This window comes from Ambystoma mexicanum, chromosome 4q (assembly GCF_040938575.1).
Source record: "Ambystoma mexicanum isolate Mex_15411 chromosome 4q, UKY_AmexF1_1, whole genome shotgun sequence".
Taxonomy (NCBI): Eukaryota; Metazoa; Chordata; class Amphibia; order Caudata; family Ambystomatidae; genus Ambystoma; species Ambystoma mexicanum.
Window position 1 is genome coordinate 265,487,542 of NC_090928.1, and position 22,742 is coordinate 265,510,283.

Below are 22,742 nucleotides of genomic sequence, written 5' to 3' on the forward strand. Positions count from 1 at the left end.
ATAAACCTCTGCAAGCCAGGTCCTTGTAATATAATAATAACCTTACAGAATCAGTGAAACAAAATGAAAAATCCAACAGACTTCATGAAACCAAAACTCAAAAATCAGAATCTTCCAAAACTCAATAAAACAAAAAAAGCACAAAACCTTGTGGCTTCTAGGTAACAGGCAAAGAAAATGCAAATGTCTTAAGACATGTGGAGCTTCTAAGAAGATGTACAAAAAAATGGAAAAATGGAAATCCTTTAAGAAAAACTATTACAACAATAAGTATTGCAAAATGCAGAAAACTATGAATATTGTGACGAAATCCCCCGTCCTGGACTGGGGACCTCTATTTGGGTGACCTAATGATACCTCCTCAAATTAGCAGATGAAGGGTCTGTCCAGGGATGGCATGGTGAAGGTCCCTGTCTCATGGCAGAAGACAGTCACATGGCTCCAGCTAGGGACAGGGTCCTTTTAAGTGGCACATCCCCTAGTGATTTCACTTCTACTGAAGCCAGGCCCTGTGTACCATATCAGGGCTGTAAGCAGTCCCATGGGTTAGAGCCAGACCACCAATCCCAATCCCAACTAACACACCAGAGTCCTATTTCACCAGAGAGTGGTTGGAGGTGGGGTCAAAGCCACATACACTCACAGAAGTTGAGTCCGACCATGGAGGTATTGGCTGATGGAGCTGGGCAGACAGCACAAGAGGTAGAGGCAGTAGTGTGCAGCCACTGGGAAGGATGGGAGTCCCTTTGGTCAAGGCTGGAAAATAGATCAAGTGGGCCTGGACTCAGAGCAAGACCAAAGAAGCTAGAGGAGAGGTCAAGAAGATCAGACAACACTGAGTTTGGACAGGAGACCTAGGAAAGTGCCAAGAGAAATATCCTACAGAGATGCAGCAGCTGCTACTGAGTAGGAAAGGTGTTGGCGAAGAGAGCTAGAAAGTAGGTACCCAGTGGGGTGAAAAAAGTGGGGGAGATCGAGAGGCTGTTGAGGAGGGCAGTAAAGAAAAGGGGGTTGGTGCCCAGAGGGCTGATGAATATGGAAGGTACATAAAGGTGTTTTGGAAAGAAAGCAGAGGGAAGGAAGTAGGGGCTCAGAGATTTGAAGAAAACAGGATAGATATTAACACTGATTACGAGTGTGAATATGGATAATCTAGATGGGGACCGAAAGGATGAAGAAAGTGGGAATGTTGTGAGTGAAATGAGTAGGGCCAAAAGTGGTGAAGAAGGTGAGAGAAACAAGAGAGGTTTCGACAATATTGACTACAAGAAGAGCATGGTGAGAAGGGGTGAAGAGTTTGAATTTAAGAGTATTCAGGAAGAGAAGTAGAATTGAAGAAGCTGAAACAAATAGCAGAAATCTCAAGAACAATGGTGACAAGACGGGTCATGCCGAAAGGGTGAAGAATGGGGTAGTCAGGAGAAGGAGAATGCCCAAAGTAGTGCTAGAAGTAAGACACTGGGTAGAGAGGTGGCAGAAGATTACTATGTCTTGAGGTGGCAACAAATGGAGAAAGGAGAGGGCTAAGAAGATGGAAATAGAGAAGTGGAGAGCCACAATATTGCTAGGGACATTAGAGGAGGAATTGGTAGAGGATTGAGAAGGAGAAATAGAGAACTGGATTTGAAGCAGGAGGTTGGTCCACAGACAGTAACCTATTTGACCAAGGCACAAGCACGTTGAGAGGGACAGGGGAGTCAGAGTAGACGGCCACCCTCACATGCGGCTAACCTTTCTCAGCTCTCATCCAGGCCTTTTGGAATTGCCACACTAAAGGCCCTGCTTCCCTTGGCAGGGGATTCAGAGGACCTCACTGAGGTTCTCCCCCTTGAGAAGTAGACTTCTCGTGCTTGTGAAAGGGCAGCCTGACAGAAGATTGGAAAAACTAAGTTGGGGAGACAGAAAAAGATCAAATGGAAAAAGTCGCCTTAATCACGTGCATCGTTATGTTCTTCAAGAGCCAGGCACTGGCAAGCCAGATAGAATTAAAGACACCAGAGAAGAAGGATGCAGGAAACCTTGAAACTCTAAATTGTCAATTCCTTGAGACTTACAGTGTACACTTTAGCCAAGGACTCAGGGAAGGGATCCCAGAGACACGACAAGAGTGAGGACAAGCCATCCTAAATTTCCAATTTGTTTTTGAACTTTCACTTGAGTTTAGACTTCCTGTAATCTTGGACCACTTCGTTATTCCTGACATTTCATTTGCACTTTACTCCAGCCCTATATAGGTTGACCTAAACTGTAAAGATCCCCTACAAAAGCACTTGAATTCTGTTGTCTTGTCTCGTCCTTGATCGCTGTCAATGTATGTGACAATACCCAAAAGAACCTATGCACAAATAAGAATATCTAAAGATCATGCATAGTTAGGGCTGGAATTCACAAGTACCTTTAAAGCAACAATATGGATTTTTTTTTAGCATTTTATAGATCCAGAATATGACTTCCAAGATGCACTACAAAAATTAAAGGAACGACTAAAGACCTGCAATAAAAAATAAGAATCTTGAACACTAACAACCATTAAATACCTCAAAGCCTTGTATACAAAAATCAAATTACAAAGGCAAGGCCTAACAAGAACAAGTTCCTAATACATGTTATAGCAATAACAAGAATAGACTCGTTTTGTAAAAACCTAAAAACTGCACATGACAAAATGGTGTACTATACAACACAAGTATGAATCCATAGGCGAGGGATGCCTTACATTTTTTAAAAATACAGCAGGTGTGATTTCCTGCCCTCTACACAACTTACTCACTTCTGAGTGACTCACGGACCTGCAGTGAACATATTTACAGGAGACTAGAATAAGCCACTGCAGGAAGCAGAGCTTTCTTTCCTCGGGCCGATTTACAGTAACATGACAGTGAGTCACCAGAGCAAGCAACGGACAGATCAAAAAGCACAATATTGGCATTCCAGAGGGCACTGGCACAACACCGCTGCTCCATTGTCCAGACGCAGATGGAAAAACAAGCATTTTCCAAACGCATTTGGTACAGCAATTGCACAAGCGTCACTTTCATTTTTCATGTTACTCAGCATGGAGTAAAAAAAACATATGCTTCCGGCTTTTCCGCTTATCGCTTTACTGAACAAAGCCCTTAATGAAATGTGAAATAGAAATACAGATGTTCATGCAGAGGCATGCACTTTCATCTGATTGGATGTCTTCAAGCTTTTCAGACTCACACAAAAATGGCCGTATCAAAGACCTGGAGTGCTGTTCCCCATAACGCAGTGATATACTTGTAGGTAACTGAGAACTCGGAAAAGATGCTAATATAAGTGAGGGAAATGTATTCTACAAAGTTGTGTAAAACAGTCACCGCTCATTCACACTGAAAAAGCAATAAGGCATCATGAAAAGGCAGAAAGATTGTGAAACGAGGATGACTGTGCAACCCACGCACAAAACGCTGACATATATTGTATTGTCTTGGACCCCTGACAAGATGTATGATACGTGAAACATGCGGCGACTTCTCTCTATTGAAATAAATACACTCTGACAAGGCTACTTCCTGCTGTGAGCGACAGTATACTGCGGGAGCTATTTCGCGAATTAGAATGACCCCCGAGATGAAACCCAGCCGTTATGTGAGTTAGATGAACATACTGTCCTGTCTTGCACCACAGCAACCCCGTTAGCTTTTCTGTTCAACACTGTCCTACTATCAATGTTTTAAAAAGTACTTTTCATTGGTTCTTTGTTTTGCGCATAACAAATGATATAAACATGGGGGTTCCCCAGGGCTTTAAGTGGGGTAAGAAATCGAGGGGGGGCCCTCATTTGGGGGCGTGGCTTGTGGGGGGCGTGGCCTAAAACGTACGCAAATCGTAAGGTATGCACACACATATATATGCATGTCATATATCTGTGTGCGTACCTTACTATGGTTTGTGTTCTTTGCAAGCACTCTTTTCTAAACATAGAAATATGTATTTCTATGTTTAGAAAAGATGGCTTGCAAAGAACACAAACCATAGTAAGGTACGCACACAGATATATGACATGCATATATATGTGTGTGTGTGTGCATACCTTACGGTTTGCCTACTTTTCAGGCCATTTTTTAAAAAAAACATTTCGGTTTTATAAAAGATGGCTTTGAAAGTACACAATTCAAGCCATATTTTATAAAGCTTTGACTACGGACAAAATTGTCCGTCGGCAAAGCTTTATAAAAGATGGCTTGAATTGTGTACTTTTCAAGCCATCTTTCATAAACCTCGAAAAATATCAAGGAATCCCCAGGTTCGCCGAGGGTTAAAGACGCCTCGGCGACCTGGGGAAACAAAGGGACAGTAACTGCCTCTGGTGACCCCTCGCGCGAGAGGTCACCAGAGGCAGTTACTATGATTTACAGAAGTGGCAGCCAGGCACAGCATTGCTGTGGCTGGCTGCCACTTCTGTCAGATCGCCTGACTTCATGGCAGGCGCATATCCCGGTGCGGCTGCTGCCGCGACGGGATAATGCATCCCGCCAATGTTGCGTGTGGTGGGACGGGGGCCCCGGCAGGGCCCCGGCTCAGTCCCACTTTTTGGAGACTGCCGGGGCCCGGCCCCGGCAGGCCCCGGCCCACTTAAAGCCCTGGGGTTCCCACACTACTTCCTGTTCTTTATGGCTGGAGAAAGAACCTACAATGCTCTTGGTCCTTCCGTTTCATCGACTCATGCTTGTAGCTATCACTGTTTCTTCAAGTCAATGCTTGTAACGTGCGCCCTGTTCTTCTATTTTTATGGCAGTGTTCTTTTTACTGAATTTTTTACTCCTAGATTTTTTTATTGAGGACTGGTGAATTTGATATGTTAATGCTCAGAAAACATATAGACCGTGGAGACCAGAACTCTAACTTGTCATTTTCTATGTTTCAGGGTTGGAGGCTACTAGCGGGTTCATATTCTTGGTCAAGGCTGCTCTGGAACAGTTAACCATAATATTTTCCCATGGCACAAAGTCTTCAATTGGTGCTGCCCGCTTGATAACCATGACAAAGATCGATATCTCATGGAGGCAGATGGTCCCAATGTTGCTTGTTAGAGGTAGAATTCTTCAGCGACCAGTAGAGTTGTCTCCCTTTCCTGACCAGTAACTAGATCTGTTGAGCTGTTTTGGACCGGTCCGGGGCTTTCTATAGTCATGAGCCCTTCATCTTGATGGCTTTACTTGCATGTTTGTTACTTTTGAATCTGGTTTGACAACACGTTACTGTGTAAATATATTCTCTGTGGCCGTTTCACAGGGTATCGTGTCCTTTTGCCGACACCCGTTTTTCCGACAGGTGTTTTGCTGCAGGAGTTTTGCCGAAAATTCCCATCAACATTTTTTGGAGGTTGTGGGAAAGAGTAAATAAAGGGTTGGGGGGAAGGGAAATAAAACAAATAATTAAATGACGGGGTATTGGGGAGTAACACCCCCAGGAATAATCTTAAATAAATGTCTGAGTTTTTTGGCAAAACCCCTGTGGCAAAACACCTGTCGGAAAAAAGGGGGACGGTGAAATGACAGGGAACCTTTCACAGTATGCTTTGGGCGCACACGACTCACACCCAGCAGAACTGCAGGTAGGCAGCACTGAGTTGACAGTGAGTAGAGAATATGCACGGCAGCACTTCTCAAGCCAATACACATGGCCGTGCAGTGAGTTAGAAAGGCGCAACACCTTCCGTTTTTGATGTTTGACAAAAGCAACAGAGGCGCAACAGCAACAGCTCGGCACGCATGATGTTGTTCTTTGTAAAGTGGCACATTTTTACACTTTGCCTTTAGTTATTTCAACCTTCTCTCAAAGTCTTGATATGATATGATAGGTTATTTATAACATTCTAAGAGCAGACCCGGGATCGAACCTGTGCGGCTCTGCGTCCAAGGCGAGCACGTTGCCTCTGAGCTATCCTCCCAAGACTTGAGGAGAGTCTCTTAGCATTTATGATCCTGAGCTGGCAATATTTATTTTTTGAAGCATGCCTTCTTATCTTCTTACTACCCTTTTTATGCTACACGGGAGCTCAGCTGGACTGGGGTACCCAATAGCCCATTTTCCACATGTAGGCCAGCAGCTTATAGATGACTATTGCACACAAAACAGTCTCGCACAACAACTGTGGGGTTTAATCTCCAACCTGCTCTACTATCAGACTGGGTGGTTTAAAAAGAAAAACGAAATATATCACAGTGTTATCGAGGTGATCAAGGCAGGAAACCCACTGCAGTACAGACACATTTAATACAACCACTAAGTACTGCCTGGGACACTTGTACTTTACAAAGAGAAGTGCCTGCTAATTGCTAAATGTACTGAACTCGCATGGCTGATCGGATAAGCCCTTCTTTGTGGCTATTCAGAAAAGTTAAGACTCCAAGAGGCCTGTGAATAGGGTAAATAAGACCTGACTGACATCTGTGTGTTCCATGACATTGCTGTATGGCTATTTTCTACTTGCTGGTCACAGGTTGCTGGCATTGCAATCCTGGAATCTTAGGCTTTGGGGAACATGCAGATCTTCGGCGCCAGCTGTGAAGAGGAACAGAAAGCAACCCGGGAACCTCAGTTTTGCTCTCCGTGCAGTTCCTCAAGGACGGAGCAGGCGACCGCAGATCTAATAATGCAGAAACAGCCGCGTAACAGTCCATTACTCGTGGTCGACGATGTGCCGTTGGGGAGGAGCAAAAAGTCCTGTCTGTTTCCCCGGAAAACATAAACATGTTTGATTTTGTGTATTTTCTTGAATCACATTGCTTATAGAAAAATCAATTTGAGCTTTCCATTTGACAATGATGACATGGGGCACTGTCTATCCCTTGTCAGTTAAAATCTCAAATTGGTTTCATCATGGGAATTTTGAACTGAGAAATAACATTAAATGCCACCCTGAGAACCCAAAGGAAATTGCTGGTTCAACTCAACCAGACAAGCAAAGAATTTTAGGCATAAGCTTTTGGGGTAGTCTCTTGTGAACATTAAAATGATGACCTTTAGCTCTGTGCTCAAGAGGAGCATGTTGGTTCATTCCTAAATGTGGTTGTCAAATTCTCAAAAGATGGCTGCTGCACTAGGCAAATCAGGCCTGGTCCCCCCACCATAAAGTGGCAGTCCAGCCCGAAACGCACTGTCACATCCCTTCTAGACGAGACCACAAGCAATCTCAGACATGGTTCCTCAGTAGGCAACATCAGTGGGGTTAGCTTGTGTCTCTAGGAATGGAAAGCAAGGGGCCATGTCTGGCCATACTCATTCACCTTAAAGGTTGATTGCAGAACGGATTTGCAACACTATTCAATGTGAATTGGACACTCAAAGCTATAGAACACATTAATGAACAAATGCCTTTTTATTATGTCAATGTTAAAGGATATTTGTACTGCACACTATCACCACTGGAGTGGTCCCCTGGCGCTCTAGCAGATCTGAAAGAAAAGGGGGTAGGTTAGGGCATGTTAATTAGACAAAGTTTGGAGAGGAGCAAGGGAGCTGTGATGTACTGTTGGCAGCTTCAGTTTGGATAACACCGTTAGCTGAGCTTTTTGGTGTGGTATATGGTTAGAGTCCGTTGTGTGCTGTTGTGTGAGGGTCTGTGTGGTGTGTTTGTTGTTGCTTTGTGGTGAAGTGCATGCAGGTTGCTGCGGTTTAAGAGGTGTGGTTGTGTTTAGTTATGGTGTGAGAGGTGTGTGGAGAGGGGTCAGGTTTTCAAAAGTTTTTGTAGGGTTGGTTAGTAGCCTTGTTGTCCTGAGAAATGCACACTCCCATTGTGTGTCTTTCAGGATTTAGACAAGGTTGTCTTCCTTTCAGTGATCTAGTTTCAGCATGATATGGCTGTCTCTCATCTCTCTGCCATTATGTTAAGTTAGTTAGTCTTTGCATTTCCATCTTCGTTTTTGGTCTGCCCCTACATGCCAGTTTGTGGTTGGTGCAAACTAGTTCTGTTGGATCAATCTACTTGTGATCTACGCCCTTACCCAAAGCCCTGTCTGAATGAGTAAGGTTGGTGGTTGTGCCTTTTGTGTTAGGCTTGTTTGCTATGGTTCTGTCCTAACAGGGTTGTCGCTCATGGTCGATTCCACCTAGCATTGACTCTCTTGTTCTTGTCGGAGTTTCCCTTAGTCGGTTCTAGGTGTTGTCTGTGCTGTCATGGATTCTGTCAGCCTGTTCTTTTGTAATTCATGTTCGATTGTTTCAGTGGTTTCCGTCTGGTTCTGAGGTGTGGAAGAGCTAGGTTCTTAGTAGTTCTCAAACTTTTTGCTGGTCTTTGGTATTTCTTATTCCTTTCGGGGGGTTGTTCCAGGTTTTTGCCGCTAGGTGGGAGAAAGAGGTTCCCCCTAGTTTTTTCCTGCCATATGGTTTTGGATCCAGGCGGATTTCATTGCTTGATCTGAGGAGTCTCGTTGGCTTGTAGATTATTTTCTTTTGCAGGAATTCTGCTCCCTGTCCGTTGATTGCCCTGTGTGTTGTGCACATTGTTTTGGACGTGATGCGATGTTTGATTGGAAGCCATGTAAAAATTTTAGCGCTGGAGTGATGTGATCTCTTCTAGATAGTTTGAGGAGGAATCTAGCTGCTGAATTTTGGATGCACTGTAATTTCTTAAAAAGGCGTTCCGGCATCCCGAGGTAGAGGCTGTTTGCATAGTCGATTCTTAACATGATGAGGGCGATGATTGTCAGTGTTTTGTGGGTGAAGGACAGGAAAGGTAGGATTCTTTTTGTTGAGTGAAGGAGGAAGAAGCATTTCTTAATTATCACGTTTACTTGTGTTTCTAAGGTTAGTGCGTTGTCCATTAGGACTCCCAGGATTTTGACTACCTTTGGTGGTATGGGCGCCGTTCCCAATTCCATTGGCCTGGATATGTAGGTATTGTTCTCTTGGTTTTTGGATATAATCATGATTTCTGTCTTTCCTGGGTTTATTTTTAGGTCACAGATTTCTTTTAGACATTCTCCTAGAGCTGAGTGATCTGCTTGTGTATCTTCGATTTTGTAGATGACTTGAGTGTCGTCTGCGTAGTTGTAGCACGTAAGGTTGTATTTTTTGAAAATCTTGATTAACTGAGTCTGGTAGGTGTTGGAGTACAGTGGTGATAGTGAGGATCCTTGTGGTACTCCCCAAGTCGCTAACTGGTGGAGTAGATTTGAAGGGTTTTATCCATAAAGTTTCTGTTCTGTTGGCTAGGAATGATATGATATGATATGGTATTTGTAACGCGCCTATACACATGTATTTCAAGGCGCGACGAGGCAGGGAGGGGGGGACAAGGGGAGACAGACAACGATCTTACTAGGCCAGGTGTCATTCAGATCGCGCAAGTGCAGGGGTGGGGGAGGGGGAAAAGTGCAAGGGGAAGGGGGGAAGTGCAGTACATGGTAAGTGGCGTAACGTAATAAATAAATAAATAGGGCCAGCTGGTGGCAAGTGTGAGGTAAGTGCAGAACAAGTGCTGGGGGAGGGGGGGGCTGTAGGGATACAGAGACAGTCCCGCAGTGCAAAGGGGTTCCAGGGCATCAGTGCAAGTGGAGAGTGGCAGGGCCCAGGGCCGAGGCCGTTTAGAGTGGTCCAGTTGCAGGATCAGTGCAGTTTCAGTGAGGAATTAAATTAGCTGTTCAGCAGGGGAGAGGGAGAGAGAAAGCAGAAGCAAAGAGGAAGGTTTTGAGGTGCTTCCGGAACCGGAGATGGTTCTCCTCAAGTTTCAGGGAGGCAGGAAGGCTGTTCCAGAGGGAGGCCCCTGCCGCGGAGAGAGATCTACCCCCAGCTCGTTGCTTCGAGAAGCGGCTAACCCTGAGGGAATTGGAGGCGGATGAGCGAAGGGCTCGGGAAGGAAGATATTTGGGAAGAGAGAGTTGAAGGTATTTAGGACCCAGGCCCCAGAAGGCCTTGTGGACAATGCAGAGGGTTTTGAACTTTATCCTCGCAGCCACTGGGAGCCAGTGTAGAGATTTCAGTCCTGGAGAGATACGGTCCCTGGGCTTGAGGCCAAGGACAAGTCTCGCAGTTCTGTTCTGGATGAGTTGCAGAGGGCGGAGAGTGGAGGCAGGCAGATTAAGATAGAGGCTGTTACAGTAGTCCAGCTTCGAGAGAACCAGGGCTCGGGAGACAGTGAGCTTCTGGGGGAAGGAGAGGAAGGGAAGAATACCTCTGAGGAGGTGCAGCTGGTAGTGTGACCTCTTGGCGACGTCAGAAATATGAGGAGAGAAGGAGAGTGTGGAGTCGAAGATGACCCCAAGGTTTTTTGCCTTGCAGGTAGGAGCAGGGAGGGGGCCAAGGGAGGCAGGCCAGAGAGCTACAGGGAAGGAGGGAGTGGGAGTACCGATGAGTAGGATCTCAGTCTTACTGGCATTAAGGCAGAGGTCATTGGCGGCACACCATTCTTGGATAGCAGACAGACAGTCAGAGATGAGGGAAGGAGAGGGGGAGGCTGAGGGTAGCCTGAAGATGAGTTGGGTATCGTCCGCATAGCACTGGAAATTAGGGCAGAGAGCGGCGATGCGGTGGGCAAGGAGTGCCAGATACTGGTTGAACAGCCAGGGAGAGAGATTAGATCCCTGGGGGACACCACAGGTGGAGAAAAAGATGTCGGAGAGGAAGGACCCCAGTTGGACCTGGGAGGGTCGATTTGAAAGGAAAGAGGTCAACCACGCCAAAGCCTGACCAGTGATACCCAGGTTTTCCCAGAGACGGTTGAGCAGGATGGCATGGTTGACAGTGTCAAAGGCAGAGGAGAGATCGAGCAGAATGAGAGCACACGGAGTGTTGGAATCGAGGTTCAAGAGCAGGTCTTCACGGATGTTCAGGAGAGCAGTTTCCGTGCTTCTGGCAGCTCTGAAGCCAGATTGATGGTCATGAAGACTACCAACAGATTCAGCATGGGGGTTAAGCTGGGAGATGGCCAGTTTCTCCAGGAGCTTGTCCAGGAAGGGAGTGATGGAGATAGGGCGATAGTTAGCCGGGCAGGAGGGGTCGGAAGAGGGTTTCTTGAGAAGAGGGTGCACAAGGGAGTGCTTGAGGGGGAAGGGAAGACTCCAGAGGCGAAGGAGTGGTTGCAAAAGTCAGCCAGGGCAGGAGCCAGGGAGTCGATGTGGTCCTTGATAGTTTTGGAGGAACAGGGGTGAACCTGTTTAGACAAGACTTTCATAGATCGGACTTGTCTGGAAACCTCGTCAGCAGAGAAAGGTGGAAAGGCAGAGAAAGAGGGAGGAGGGGTGACCGCAGAAGGGCCAGAGGAAGGGTTGGGTAGGGAGGGAGGGAGGTGAAAGGAGGAGAGCGAGGACAGGATGTCCTGAGTTTTAGAGATGAAGTGAGAGGCCAGTGCAGTGCAGAGGGCCTGGAGGGGACAGGAGAGGTAGAGACTGCAACAGGGTTGGCCAGCTCCTTGCAGATTTTAAAGAGTTCGGCGGAGTTGTTTGATGCCGCAGAGATGCGGGCTTGGATAAGGGCTCTCTTCTTGGTGAGAACGGAGAGCCGGTACTGCCTTTGGAGCAGGATGAATGATTTAATCCAGAGAAGTGCCATGTCTGTTATACCTATATCTTCTGATCTTTTGATCAGGGTGTCATGGCTTACTGTTTCAAAAGCTGCAGAGAGGTCGAGCAGAATCAGGGGCGAAGTTGTGTTGGTGTTGGCATTTGTTTTTAGGTTGTCCCAGATGGATAGGCGTGCCGATTCCGTTACTCTTGCAGGTCTGAAGCCGACTTGTGCTTGGTCTAACAACTGGTGTTTTTCTACGTGTTGTTGGGTTAGTTTGTATACGTATTTTTCTAGGAGTTTTGCCGGGTATGGAATGTTTGAAATTGGCCTGTAGTTGGAAAGGTCTTCCACATTGCCACTTGTGTTCTTAAAAAGTGGTTTAATATATGCTGATTTGAAGGATCATGGTATGGTCCCTGTAGCAAGCGACATATTCAGGAGATTTCTGTAATGTTCAGATGGCGTTCCTTGTGTGAGGATTGAGTTGTAGATGTTTGGGAGGCAAGGATCCATGGGCAATCCTGCTATTTTGCTATGTTTTACCAGCTTGACAAATGTCTCTACTGATATTTGTGGGAAGTTTTGGAGTTTGTGCTCTGGCTCCTTGTCGGATCCGGTTGGTTGTGTATAAGGATTGGTCGGTCTGTTTTGTATGATTTGTCGAATGTTGGATTTCTGATTTCATTTATGATGTTGATTATTTCCTTTTGTGTGTTGGTGGCTTTGGTGATTCTGTCGTCATAATTACTTTTCTTTGCCTTTTGAATTTCCTTCTTATACGATTGGATTTGTCTCTGGAACTGAGTTTGCTTATCTTGCTCATATTCTTTCCGCCATTCTAGTTCCAGCTTCTTCTTGTTCTTTTTCATGGTGCTTAGTAGTGGGGTGAACTATTTTGCCATTTCTGTATTTCCTGAGGGGGTAACAGTTATTCCGGGGAGATTTTTTCGATTGTATCAGCAATCCATTTATGTGTGATTGAAGTCAATGTGAACAATTCTCTAAGGGCGCGAAGCAGAATTCTGTTCACAGTACTATCCCAGTGTGGCATAGGCTAATAATCACAGTACTATTCGCGGTCCTGAAGATGCTGCTGGCATCCGTCTGTATCTTCTTCTTTGGATTTGATGTTATAGTGGTCGACACTGCCTGTAGTCTCAAAACCCTTGCCTTATTTGTGAAATCCCATTCATTCACAGCACTAAGCTGTCAATCACACAGGGGGGATTGTTCTCTAGGAAAGCCACTCACCCAGTTGGAACTGGTTTCGGCCAGGCATGGCCAAAAACAAAGGCCAGTGAAGTTCGGGCTCCTCCCTCACTTCCTGCCTTCCCAGACACACTGGAGCCTGGGAGTGCTTCAGGGCTGAGGCCTACCAAAGGCAAAACACACAATGGACTCAAACCTGGTATAAACAACAAAGCAAAAGCACAGAAGGGACTACCAAATGAGAAATGGTAAAAAAAGAAGATAGGGCCATTTTGGTAAAATGATCTCCCATTGGTGCTGTAATGCAGCTGAGAGATCAACCTGCAGATACATTGCAAAAAAGGTAGTAAAAAGAAACCACTGCCACCAGCCATTCAAGTTAGTTAGTGTAACAAATAGTTACATGGAAAATGGGATAAGGAGATACTATGTAAGCCCCCATCACTCCACATAAGGTGGTGTGTGCTGGACCCACAAAGGAAAAATGTAAGTAAGACAAAGGATTTCCTCCTATTCTTGGGAACTGTAGTTCACACAATAAACTGTATTTAAACATCAGTTGCACTGCACAAAGGGTGCTGTGTGTCACTGTAGAAAAGGCAGATGCTTATGGAGTTTTCCAAACTCCATTGAAACTTAAGGAACACAAAATCTTAGAGGAAAATGGGATGAGTGGGTGGAAAAAAGACCCACTCACTCAGGAGGTTAAAATCAAAATGGTCCCAGATTCCAGCAAAGGGCTGGGGTCTCTAAGGTTAAAGGGAATTAGCACAGAAACTGAAATGTCTCCCTAACAAGGACTACAACAACAATCCGGCCGGACTGTTCACATAAATTCTCTGCCTACCTACACCGGACTACACCAGAACACCACTTGAAAACAGAATGTGGTGCAGTCCTATGATAAATTTGGGAACGCTGAACACATAACGAGCCACTAGCACTGACGCCACACCTATCCTTCTCAGCACCCATCCACATGCCTGAACTATATGGGAAGCTTTTTCTAGCAGAGCCTGGCCAGCCCTGATAAGCCTTTTTTGGCCAAATGCACAAATGCATCATAATTATGCTCCAGCACCTCCAACACGCTGGTCTTCGATCCTCCGAGGGCGTTCCCACTAACAGCGCATTCAAACTATAATCATGGTAAATTTGACGCTATACAAATGACAAGTACAATATAACAATACGCGTGAAGGCAAAGGAAGCCATTGTGTACTGAGTAGTTGAAGTTACGAGTTATGTGACAAGGTAAAGTCAGTCGCTGTATTTCATTTAGGCTGTGCCAGTTTTTTTGGGCTGGTTGCAAGCTCGGTAGACAATGTTGCATGTTAAAGAAAAGAGATATGCAAGACAGAGAAAGATGTTATACTTACAGAAAGTCCAGAGCTTTCCCACAGGATACGTAGCTTGTAGCCCAACAGATCACCATTTCTACGGCTGACAGGAGGAGGCTCCCACTGGGCATCCAACGCGGACCGGGACTCGTTCAGAACCACCATAAGATTCATGGGAGCAACATCTGGAGCTGGGGAGCAGTGACACAGTTAGAAACAACACATGCTATTCAACAGTCTCAGGATAAAACGGTATCCAGTGATAACATTGCGGCAAAAATGTTGCCTGTAAAATAAATTGCGGCAAAAATGCTGTGGTTTGACCCGTTAAAGGTGTAATCCATTACACCATTTAAGGGGAGCGGTAGTTGCGGGGGTGTCCCCCGCTCCCTTTAAATGGTAGAATGGGTACAGGGGTTGCGGTGGTGTCCCCTGCATCCTTTACATGGATTGCAGTCGCAAAACAACAGCCTTTTTGTCACAATATTTTGTGTCCACAGCCATTTTTGCCGCGATTTTCACACATGGAACCGTTAAAACACAGCACAAACGAGCAATACTCAAGGCCCCCACTATAACTACTCACTTGAAGCACCCAAGGAGCAAAAGAATTCTGTAACCATGGTTCAGTGTTGAATTCCATATCATGGCTTAAGCTCTACCTGTATCAACATGTTGGCACCTGTCTATATATAAGTGAAATCGACAGATATGTGCACTGCTATTTTCACAATACAGTGCCATGCACCATTGATAATCCTGGAAAATCTGTCGATTTCCGGGAGTGTGTGGACTGGGACAATATGAAGTGAAGAAAAGGAAAAGTCCTTGTTTACTACCTGTAACAATTATACCTAGAAAGGAAACACAACTTTTTTTCTGTTTGTGATTACTCTTCCTCCGCTGACCCACATTGAAAGGAAGTTTTTAAAATTGATGTCATGCATAAAAGGAAAGCGATTCAGAACATATTGCAGCCCTGTGTAGGGCCATTGCAAGCAGTGGTGGAGCCAGGGTGGGTGTGGCCGCTCCCCCCTGTAGTCTCTCTGGTGATTAGTGCATGCCCAGTGCGCCCCCAGCCTTCCGCTGGTGCCCTATTATCGCCCCCCCATGGCACCAAAAGCTGCCTCAGCTACTGATTTCAAGAGGTTAATTTGGAGACCAGGTCATTTGATTCAGGTGAGGCATGTTGTTTTTTTGTCGTGACCCATCAAGGGCAGTCAAGAGTATCAGGGCTAAGATTGCTGGGTACATTCTCAGTGGAATAGCAGTCTGACATGAGCGGTAGGAACCTAGATGCCGACATGTGCCTCTAGCAGGAAGGAGCAGGGTGCATTGGTCAAAGGGTGTAACCATCATCTCCTGAGCTCCCATGGTCTGAAGAGCCAGTGCTGAAGGGAGCAAACATTGGAGATGTTAATGAGGGGAAAAACGCAGAGACCAGAATGTATGTGCAGTGGATATTAGGGCGGGGCTTGTGAGGATGGTAAGCCCAAAGACCCATGAAGGTTTATTTCCGTTCAGTAAGTCTGCTGCGGGAGGAGCAGATATAGAATACTTCAGAGAATAGGGGGTTACAAACGTCCACCCAATCAACAAATCAAAGATGAAGGTGATGGACTCGTAATAGGGCTGGGGAGACTCATTGCTTCTCGATAGAAGCTTGTCTGGGTTTAGGATATTCTCTGGGGTAGCCATGGTCAGCTTTCAGAGAGCCCACACGTGAGAGGATTTAGCCTTGCACCGTACATAGTGGAACAGTCCTCTGATGTAACCGCAGCATGCAATCTGGGAGGGAACAGGTTTCCATCTGGTGGAGAAGAGAGAGGAAGAGAGAGGGTGAGAGAGCTGCCAATCTACCTGTGTGACGCAGCACGCATTCCCACAACAGGGAAGGGGTTTTAAAGGTAGGCTGGAGCAAGCACTGAAAACTAACCCCTGTGAGAAAATCCCTCTGGGAAGGAATTGGGAAAGTTGTTTCTTTATATTTAAGACACAATGAGATTTTTAAAAATTGCTTCGATCGGGAACAATTCGTAATACAGGCAGACTCCTTCCTCGATCCCCTTCAACCATAAAGGTCGGCTAGGAAATGACAAGGTGCTGAGGCACATCACTTCCTGTGAGGTTGTGACCCATGAGCCTTCTGTGCACAGAAGCCACACACAGTGTTTAAGCAACTGCAATGGCCAACTCCACACCTTTGAGCGTAGAAATTGGAAAGTGCTTTTAATATAGCACGTGGACTGAAAACAAACAGAGCCTGGTCAGGTTAGACAGGCAGATACTTTCATTATTTGAAGAAAAGGAAAAAGTTTATTCTGATGCACATGAAGCTGGGTATTTCTGTGAAGTGCAAATGACGCACTGAGCAGAGTCGCCCACGTCACCTTAGTCACAAAGGTGTCCAGCCCATTTTGGGAGCTAGGTGGCTAGCAAAGCGCTGCCTGACACCCATAAATAAATTCACATTTATGCACTAGCTCCCGGCATTACTATGGGTAGTGGTTAGAGCTTGCTCTACTCAACAGGCCAAGAGCACAATGTAAATGGCCAACTAAGGTAAATTGCCTTACTAAATACTGTGCATGTTTATGTCTAAAAGAAGCAGCAGACGCTCAATTTGTGAGTTCCCAAGCAACCAGCAATGCACAGAAAGCTCATAGAAGGCTCCATAACCAATCCAAGAGGAGTTAAAAAATCCCCCCTTTAAAAAACGGGAGAATTGAATATTTTGTATCTCTAATATCTGATGCCTCTGTCTCTCATTCTGTTCCTCCTGAAGAACTGCACTTGTATAGTATGATTTATCACCCCTAGAGTGCAGTAATACAACGCCAATCTAAAAGGGATAGAAAGGTGTAAACCTCTCACCCTAGCTTGATGTATCTAACTGGATTATAATTTGCTGAGACTGCAAAAAGACATAAGAGACCCTATACAGAGGTCTCTTCCAGTTTGACCCGCAACTGGAGTCAACAAATTTAAAACAAGCAAATCCCTGGGATACATTCAAAGGGGGATTTTGTCTTTTTTATTGACCGACATCAGAGTGTGTAATTCCAGGGTGCAAGCGTAATAATTAAGAAGAATTATTTCTTTTTGAAAACGTGTGTCTATAATCAATAAAGGATATCCTGGTGTGGTCGACCCATTTCGGCAACCAAATTAGTCATGTTGCCTTCTTCAGGACCTAACGTATTCGTTTAGCTGTTTTTTTGGGGGTGGGGGGGTGGCGGTCAACATAAGCCGCTGTGAATCTAGGGCATCAGCATAACTTTTCAAAGTCTGAAACAAGAAAAAGGACACCAACCACAGAAATGACTCTCACTTGTGTGTATCAAAAGTATTTAGGATTATACTATATCTTCAGTGGTTCAATCAACGCACAGTCTCACATAAAGTGCCTGCTAAAAAGTGGTCTTTAGGACCCTGCCGTCACCCACAGTCTCTGGGCGAGGAGCCTTTCTTGTACTCCCTGCTTTCCTGATAAAGACTTTTGTATCTTGACAGCTGTGTGGAGATCTGGCATGGCCTCAGTCCAGGAATTAAGGTCACCAGTGATGCCGATGCCAGATTTTCGGTCTGAGCTCACCTTTTCAACACAAACCCCGAGCATCGATCCAGCTGGAGGTCTCGTCAGAGTCATTATTGGTTTTCCACTACAGCATTTTGCCACCACATGCCTTTCATCTGTCCACCGTCCACTCCCTCCTGGACACCTCATCACAAGCCCATACTTTTTGGACCTACTCCTGTCCTTTTCCTATCCTCCTCTTTGTTGTTCACCTGCACACATTCAATGCTCCAGCAGGTTTTCCATCCTCCACCTGTCCCTGACTCACCCTTATTGGGTTAAGACTTTGGCCCACTCCACAATACGACCCTGATTATCTATGTGCCCAACAATCCTACTTTTTCCATGCACCCAACCTCTGGAACTCGATGCTGGTATCAGCTCTGAATGTCCCCACAATTCTCTAAATTTGCAAAAATCTCTCAAAACATGGCTTTTTCAAAAACACCTGAACAAGGACTAATCCTAATGGAAAAATAAACTGACACACAGACCGAAACTCACAGTACTGCCCTACTGTTAGAAGATGGCAGGCCAAATGCAGACTACCCACACTCTGTACAGCGCTCCGATGCTCTCCAGCTAGGTCTGCACTTTAAACAGTCATAATAAATGTCCTTCCTTCTAATCACTTCCTCTTTCCTACTGATGATGTTGATCGTCTCCTCCTTGCCTACACGTTCACCTTCATATCCTCCTCTAGTGTCACTTCCCTCTTCACTCTTTGGTGGTCTTACCCTCCTCTCATTCTCCTCCTCTACCTTGATGCTATTCCTCTTCTCCTCACCCCTTTTCCCCGTTGTATCCTCTCCTCAGCCTCCGCATATCATTTCTTCACATCCTCCTCTTCTACATTCCCACACATACCCTCTCTCTCGATAACGTTCCTATTCGTCTCCTTCCCTTTGATGTTATTCCTCCTCTCTTCTCACCCTCCTCTTTTTCCTTGACCTCCTCCTCGCCTCTCTGCAACTCTTCGCCTGCCATTTTAGTTCTGTCTGCTCTTCCACCCTCCTCCGAAAGCCCCCTTCTCTTCTTTTTATTTATACATGTTTTTATTGATTTCACCATCAGATCATCAACAAGGCATCCACCAGTGGTTATTTGATGAGGATAACAAACAGTAGCATCAACAATAAGAATCCTCCAATTACAGCACTACATCTGTGTGCATCTTGTTGCTCTTTCACTGTACATATGTTCATACACATACACATGCATAAATACATGACTACATACATATGGCAATATTACTTGTATTGGATAAAGTAAAAGCCATAAAATACCCTTGTGTTGTTATTCCTCCATGATGGTGCCATTCCTATCCCCTCTGTGCAGTTATTTCTCTGCCTAGTGCTTTTCTTCCTCCCCTACCTAGTGTTATCATTACTTGCTTTACCCTGATAGCCCCCGGTACTACCATTCCTCCCTTCCGCACAATCATTCCTCATTCAATCCACCCCTAAATGTAAAACGCAATAAACAACTACATAGGACAAAACTATTAGCTTTGCCAAAGTTTACTTTTATATGTGATCTTTGTTTTCTTATTTACATATTTATAATATTTACAGCAGTGCCAACAGTAACAACCCTCCCACAAGCCCCCTCTTTTTCGAAACATGGATCACAGAGCTAATACATATCTAGAAACCTGCTCAGAATATTTTCAAATAGTTTCCTTTTCTTCTGGCGATTATAGATCACTCGCTCCATATCTACCAGTTCAAATATTTCATCAAACCATCTATTCTCAGTTGGGGAAATCCTTCATTTCCAATGTCTTCGAATTAACTTCTTTGCCTCCTTCTCTAAACTCCCACAGCGTCTGCGTTCAGCTTCCCCCTTATATAGATCTGAAGTATCTGTAATTGAGGTCCTAATGGTGGAACTAGTTCACCTGTGGGGAGCATTGTTATTGCCCAACTAGCGATAATAGTGTTAGGTGTGCCCACTTCTGCAGGCATCTGCGTTTCAGTTCTGTGAGCTGAGGAATTAAATATGTAATGTAAGTGGTCTTGTATAGCGCCCTTCTGCCACTATAGGTGGCCTCGCTGCGCGTAACTGTGGCAAACACTATTGAGGAACCCCCTTTTGGCAGGAGCTCCATGAAGAGTAGGGCACCCGAGCTAGCTCTCAGTCTCTCTGCAGTGCCTCTCCACCTCATGTTCATGAGATAGACTTACTGACTTCCCCACTTTCCAAATACATTCTCCCTATTAGTGGTTGTGGCCCATTCAACCTGATCTTCTATGTATGTTTGGGATAAAGGGGTATAGGAGCTTTCTCCGCTTTTGACAGCATTTCTTCTCAGGAGATATTCTTTGTGGAAATTGTTCAGGGGTTCATTGAAGTAACCACAACCCCTGATAGTTTACTGTGGTGAGCCTCTGCCTCCTTTCACATGCCTGGTGGGGTTGGCCAGGGAAACCTCCCCACTCCGCTCCCACACCCAGCACCACAGTGCAAGTGGCGGCATATGCTCCCTTGGCCATCCCAACCACCATGTCCAAGGCCAAGCAGGGAACTTCATCACATGCCCCAATATAATGGTGCTCACTTCATTGACATTAGAAGTAGATTTGAATTGGCCCTGCTGGGATTCAAGCACGTGACTGCAGATTGCACACAGATCTGTGCGGCAAGCGGGTACCTCCCGGGGCGATCATATCAGCATTTTATTAACTTTGGTTGCAGTCACTTGGGGCCTTTATGGTGGTCTTCGTCATGTAGGCACCTGCTCCCCCCAAACAGTCCCTGCATATGTAAGGTTTCTATATACAGCACTCTTTCAACAATGGAGAGAGGTATGTGTGATGTTCTTTCACATTTCAAAAGTTATGCAACTCTGTGTCCTTTGAATTGCAAAGACAACTGAGGCCATAGTTTGAACGCTACCTTGTCTTGACATCACTGGAAGAGGCTCACCCTTTTTCCACATCGTTCCTGTCCTTGGTGATTGAAGCTTTTCCTTGCCTCTCTCTTCTTCTTCCTACTCCTCCAGCTCTCCTGTCTCCTGCACGCTTACCCTGGGCATCAGAGCCCCTTCGTAACCTAGACCTTTACCTTTCCAAGCGCTCTGTCAATGACGCGGGTGAATCTCTGCGCGAGTCTCCAGCTTCCCCATTGTGGGGAGCTTCTCCTTTACTCTTCCGGTCGAGTCCCTTCCCTAAAGAACATAGCGAGATGCCTCAATTGACCTGAGGACCTTTCTTACGTCAACTAGCGATGAGAACGAACCCTTTGTTTTTATTAAGGATGTATTTTTTTTAGGGTTCACGTTTGAGAGTGACACTTTTACATATTAGGGATTATGTCCTAAACAACCGGAGTTAAGATGCCAACCTTGAACAAAGTTATGCTGTTTTTACTTTGCTCTCTCCTTCATGTTCCGTTCTATTCTGAACTGCCCAGTAGGACCTTTTATTGGGACAGAGCAGGTAATTAAGCACAATATTAGTTATATGTAAATTAGAACTACAGGGTAAATACATCCAAGGTAGTCTGCAGTATAAAAATACATTCTTGTTAAAACATGCACACAGCCCATGATGCCTCGTATCAAGGGGTCGTACATCAGAATGAAAGCATAAGAAGAAAGTATCCACGTTTTCACCCAGTTGTGTACGTTGTTCATTTATACACCATTTCTTTTTTACTCTGAGCTGAAGGTGAACCAGTATAGAATTACATCTGGTTTCTGGGCGCATAAATGAAAAATGAAATTATTTTAGTAAGTACACTATAAACTACGCCTTGAAACAGCTATGTTGTAAAATGGCGCATTACAAAACAACCATAAAATGACACACACAAAATGAATCAAATGACAATTCATATTAACTCACAGGCTACAGAGATGAATTCAAAGTCCAAAGAAGTCGCCAGAGAAACAATGAGATGGCAAAGCTGAAGGAATGTCCTGCATGTTAATGAGCTTAGACTCTGATCCGGCTGTTTTTGCATTCCAAGAGTTCTTACCTCCTTCAGTGGTGTTGGCCAGGATCCAGGCACTCGCCTCAGACCAGCCCACCTCGTTCTGGCAAGCAACACGGATACTGTAGGCAGTCCTGGCCTGCAGCTTCTCGGCCTGGTATATATGAGGGGGGACCGAAGTGCTGAAGTTCAGGGCGGATATGTTCATTTGAGGAAAAGCTTCTTTTACCTTTAAACAAGAACAACAAAAATCACACACATAAGTGGGTAACTGGAAGAGGGTCCAAATGCACACAGAAGTTATGTTGATTTATACTGCATACCACTACCACCCAGGGGCGGTCTCCAGGCGCTCGCTTGGCTCGACAAGAGAGGGGGATGGGTAGGTTAGTGGGGCTAGCGTGAGAGGATAGGTTCAGAACCAGGAGGAACTGGCATCTGTGAGTGTTGTTTTTCATGTGGGATTTTGTGCGAGAGGCCTTGTGCATTGCAGCCATATCAGTAAGATTCAGTGCCTTGGGTGTGTGGTTGTGTTTTGTGTTGGTGTCAGTGTGTTTGTTGTGTGGGGCTGTGGTGGGTTTGGTAGTGCACACTGGTTAGATAGTGTACTTAAGGGATCCAGAGTCACGGGTGGCCGTAGCTGTAAGATATTCCGGTATCTTGGTGTGTAATTGAGTTGTTGATGGTTTTATGGACTATGCGGGTGGTTCATTCTAGGTGCGCTTTAGCCTCTAGAGATGTTGGGTGTGATCATAGTTGTGTTGGAGGAGCAGGAAGGGGAAGATGGATTAGTAAGTCAGTCGGTTTGTTGGAGCCTATGGCACGGCTCTTGTGGTTGCCGCTTGACGGTATCTACCCAGGTTCTTGTTTGTGGTTCTTTGGCGCAACTCATTTCCTCTCTATTTGATTGTCTGTGGTGCTGTTGTGACAGGTGTCCCTTCGAGGTTGTCATTGTCTGCTGAATAGCCAGGTTTTGAGCAGTTACAGCTTCTTTGGGCATGGTGTTCCAGATGTTAGCAATTAGACGTGAGAACGCTATTCCACTGAATTTCCTTTTTTCGTAATGTTTTGCCCCTTGGAAGGTTTCCACACCCCTCAATAGCGTGTTGATAGGGTGCAGTCAAAATGCTCTTTAGCAATGAGTGCCACTCCTCCACGCTGTCCAATATGATCTGTTCTGAATATTTTATACGCAGACAGCAGAGAAT

General features: G+C 45.4%; 1 protein-coding gene across 3 annotated transcripts in view; it reads right to left on the reverse strand.

Moving 5' to 3' along the window:
• MERTK (MER proto-oncogene, tyrosine kinase) overlaps positions 1-22,742 on the reverse strand; it is a 538,988-nt gene that overhangs the window by 202,731 nt on the left and 313,515 nt on the right. For all 3 annotated transcript variants that reach the window (XM_069607839.1, XM_069607838.1, XM_069607837.1), the window contains exons 7-8: positions 21,580-21,763; positions 14,061-14,212 (exon numbers count right to left, since the gene is read on the reverse strand). In XM_069607839.1, coding sequence (XP_069463940.1) covers positions 14,061-14,212; positions 21,580-21,763 — 336 coding nt within the window. The remainder of the gene's footprint in view (positions 1-14,060; positions 14,213-21,579; positions 21,764-22,742) is intronic.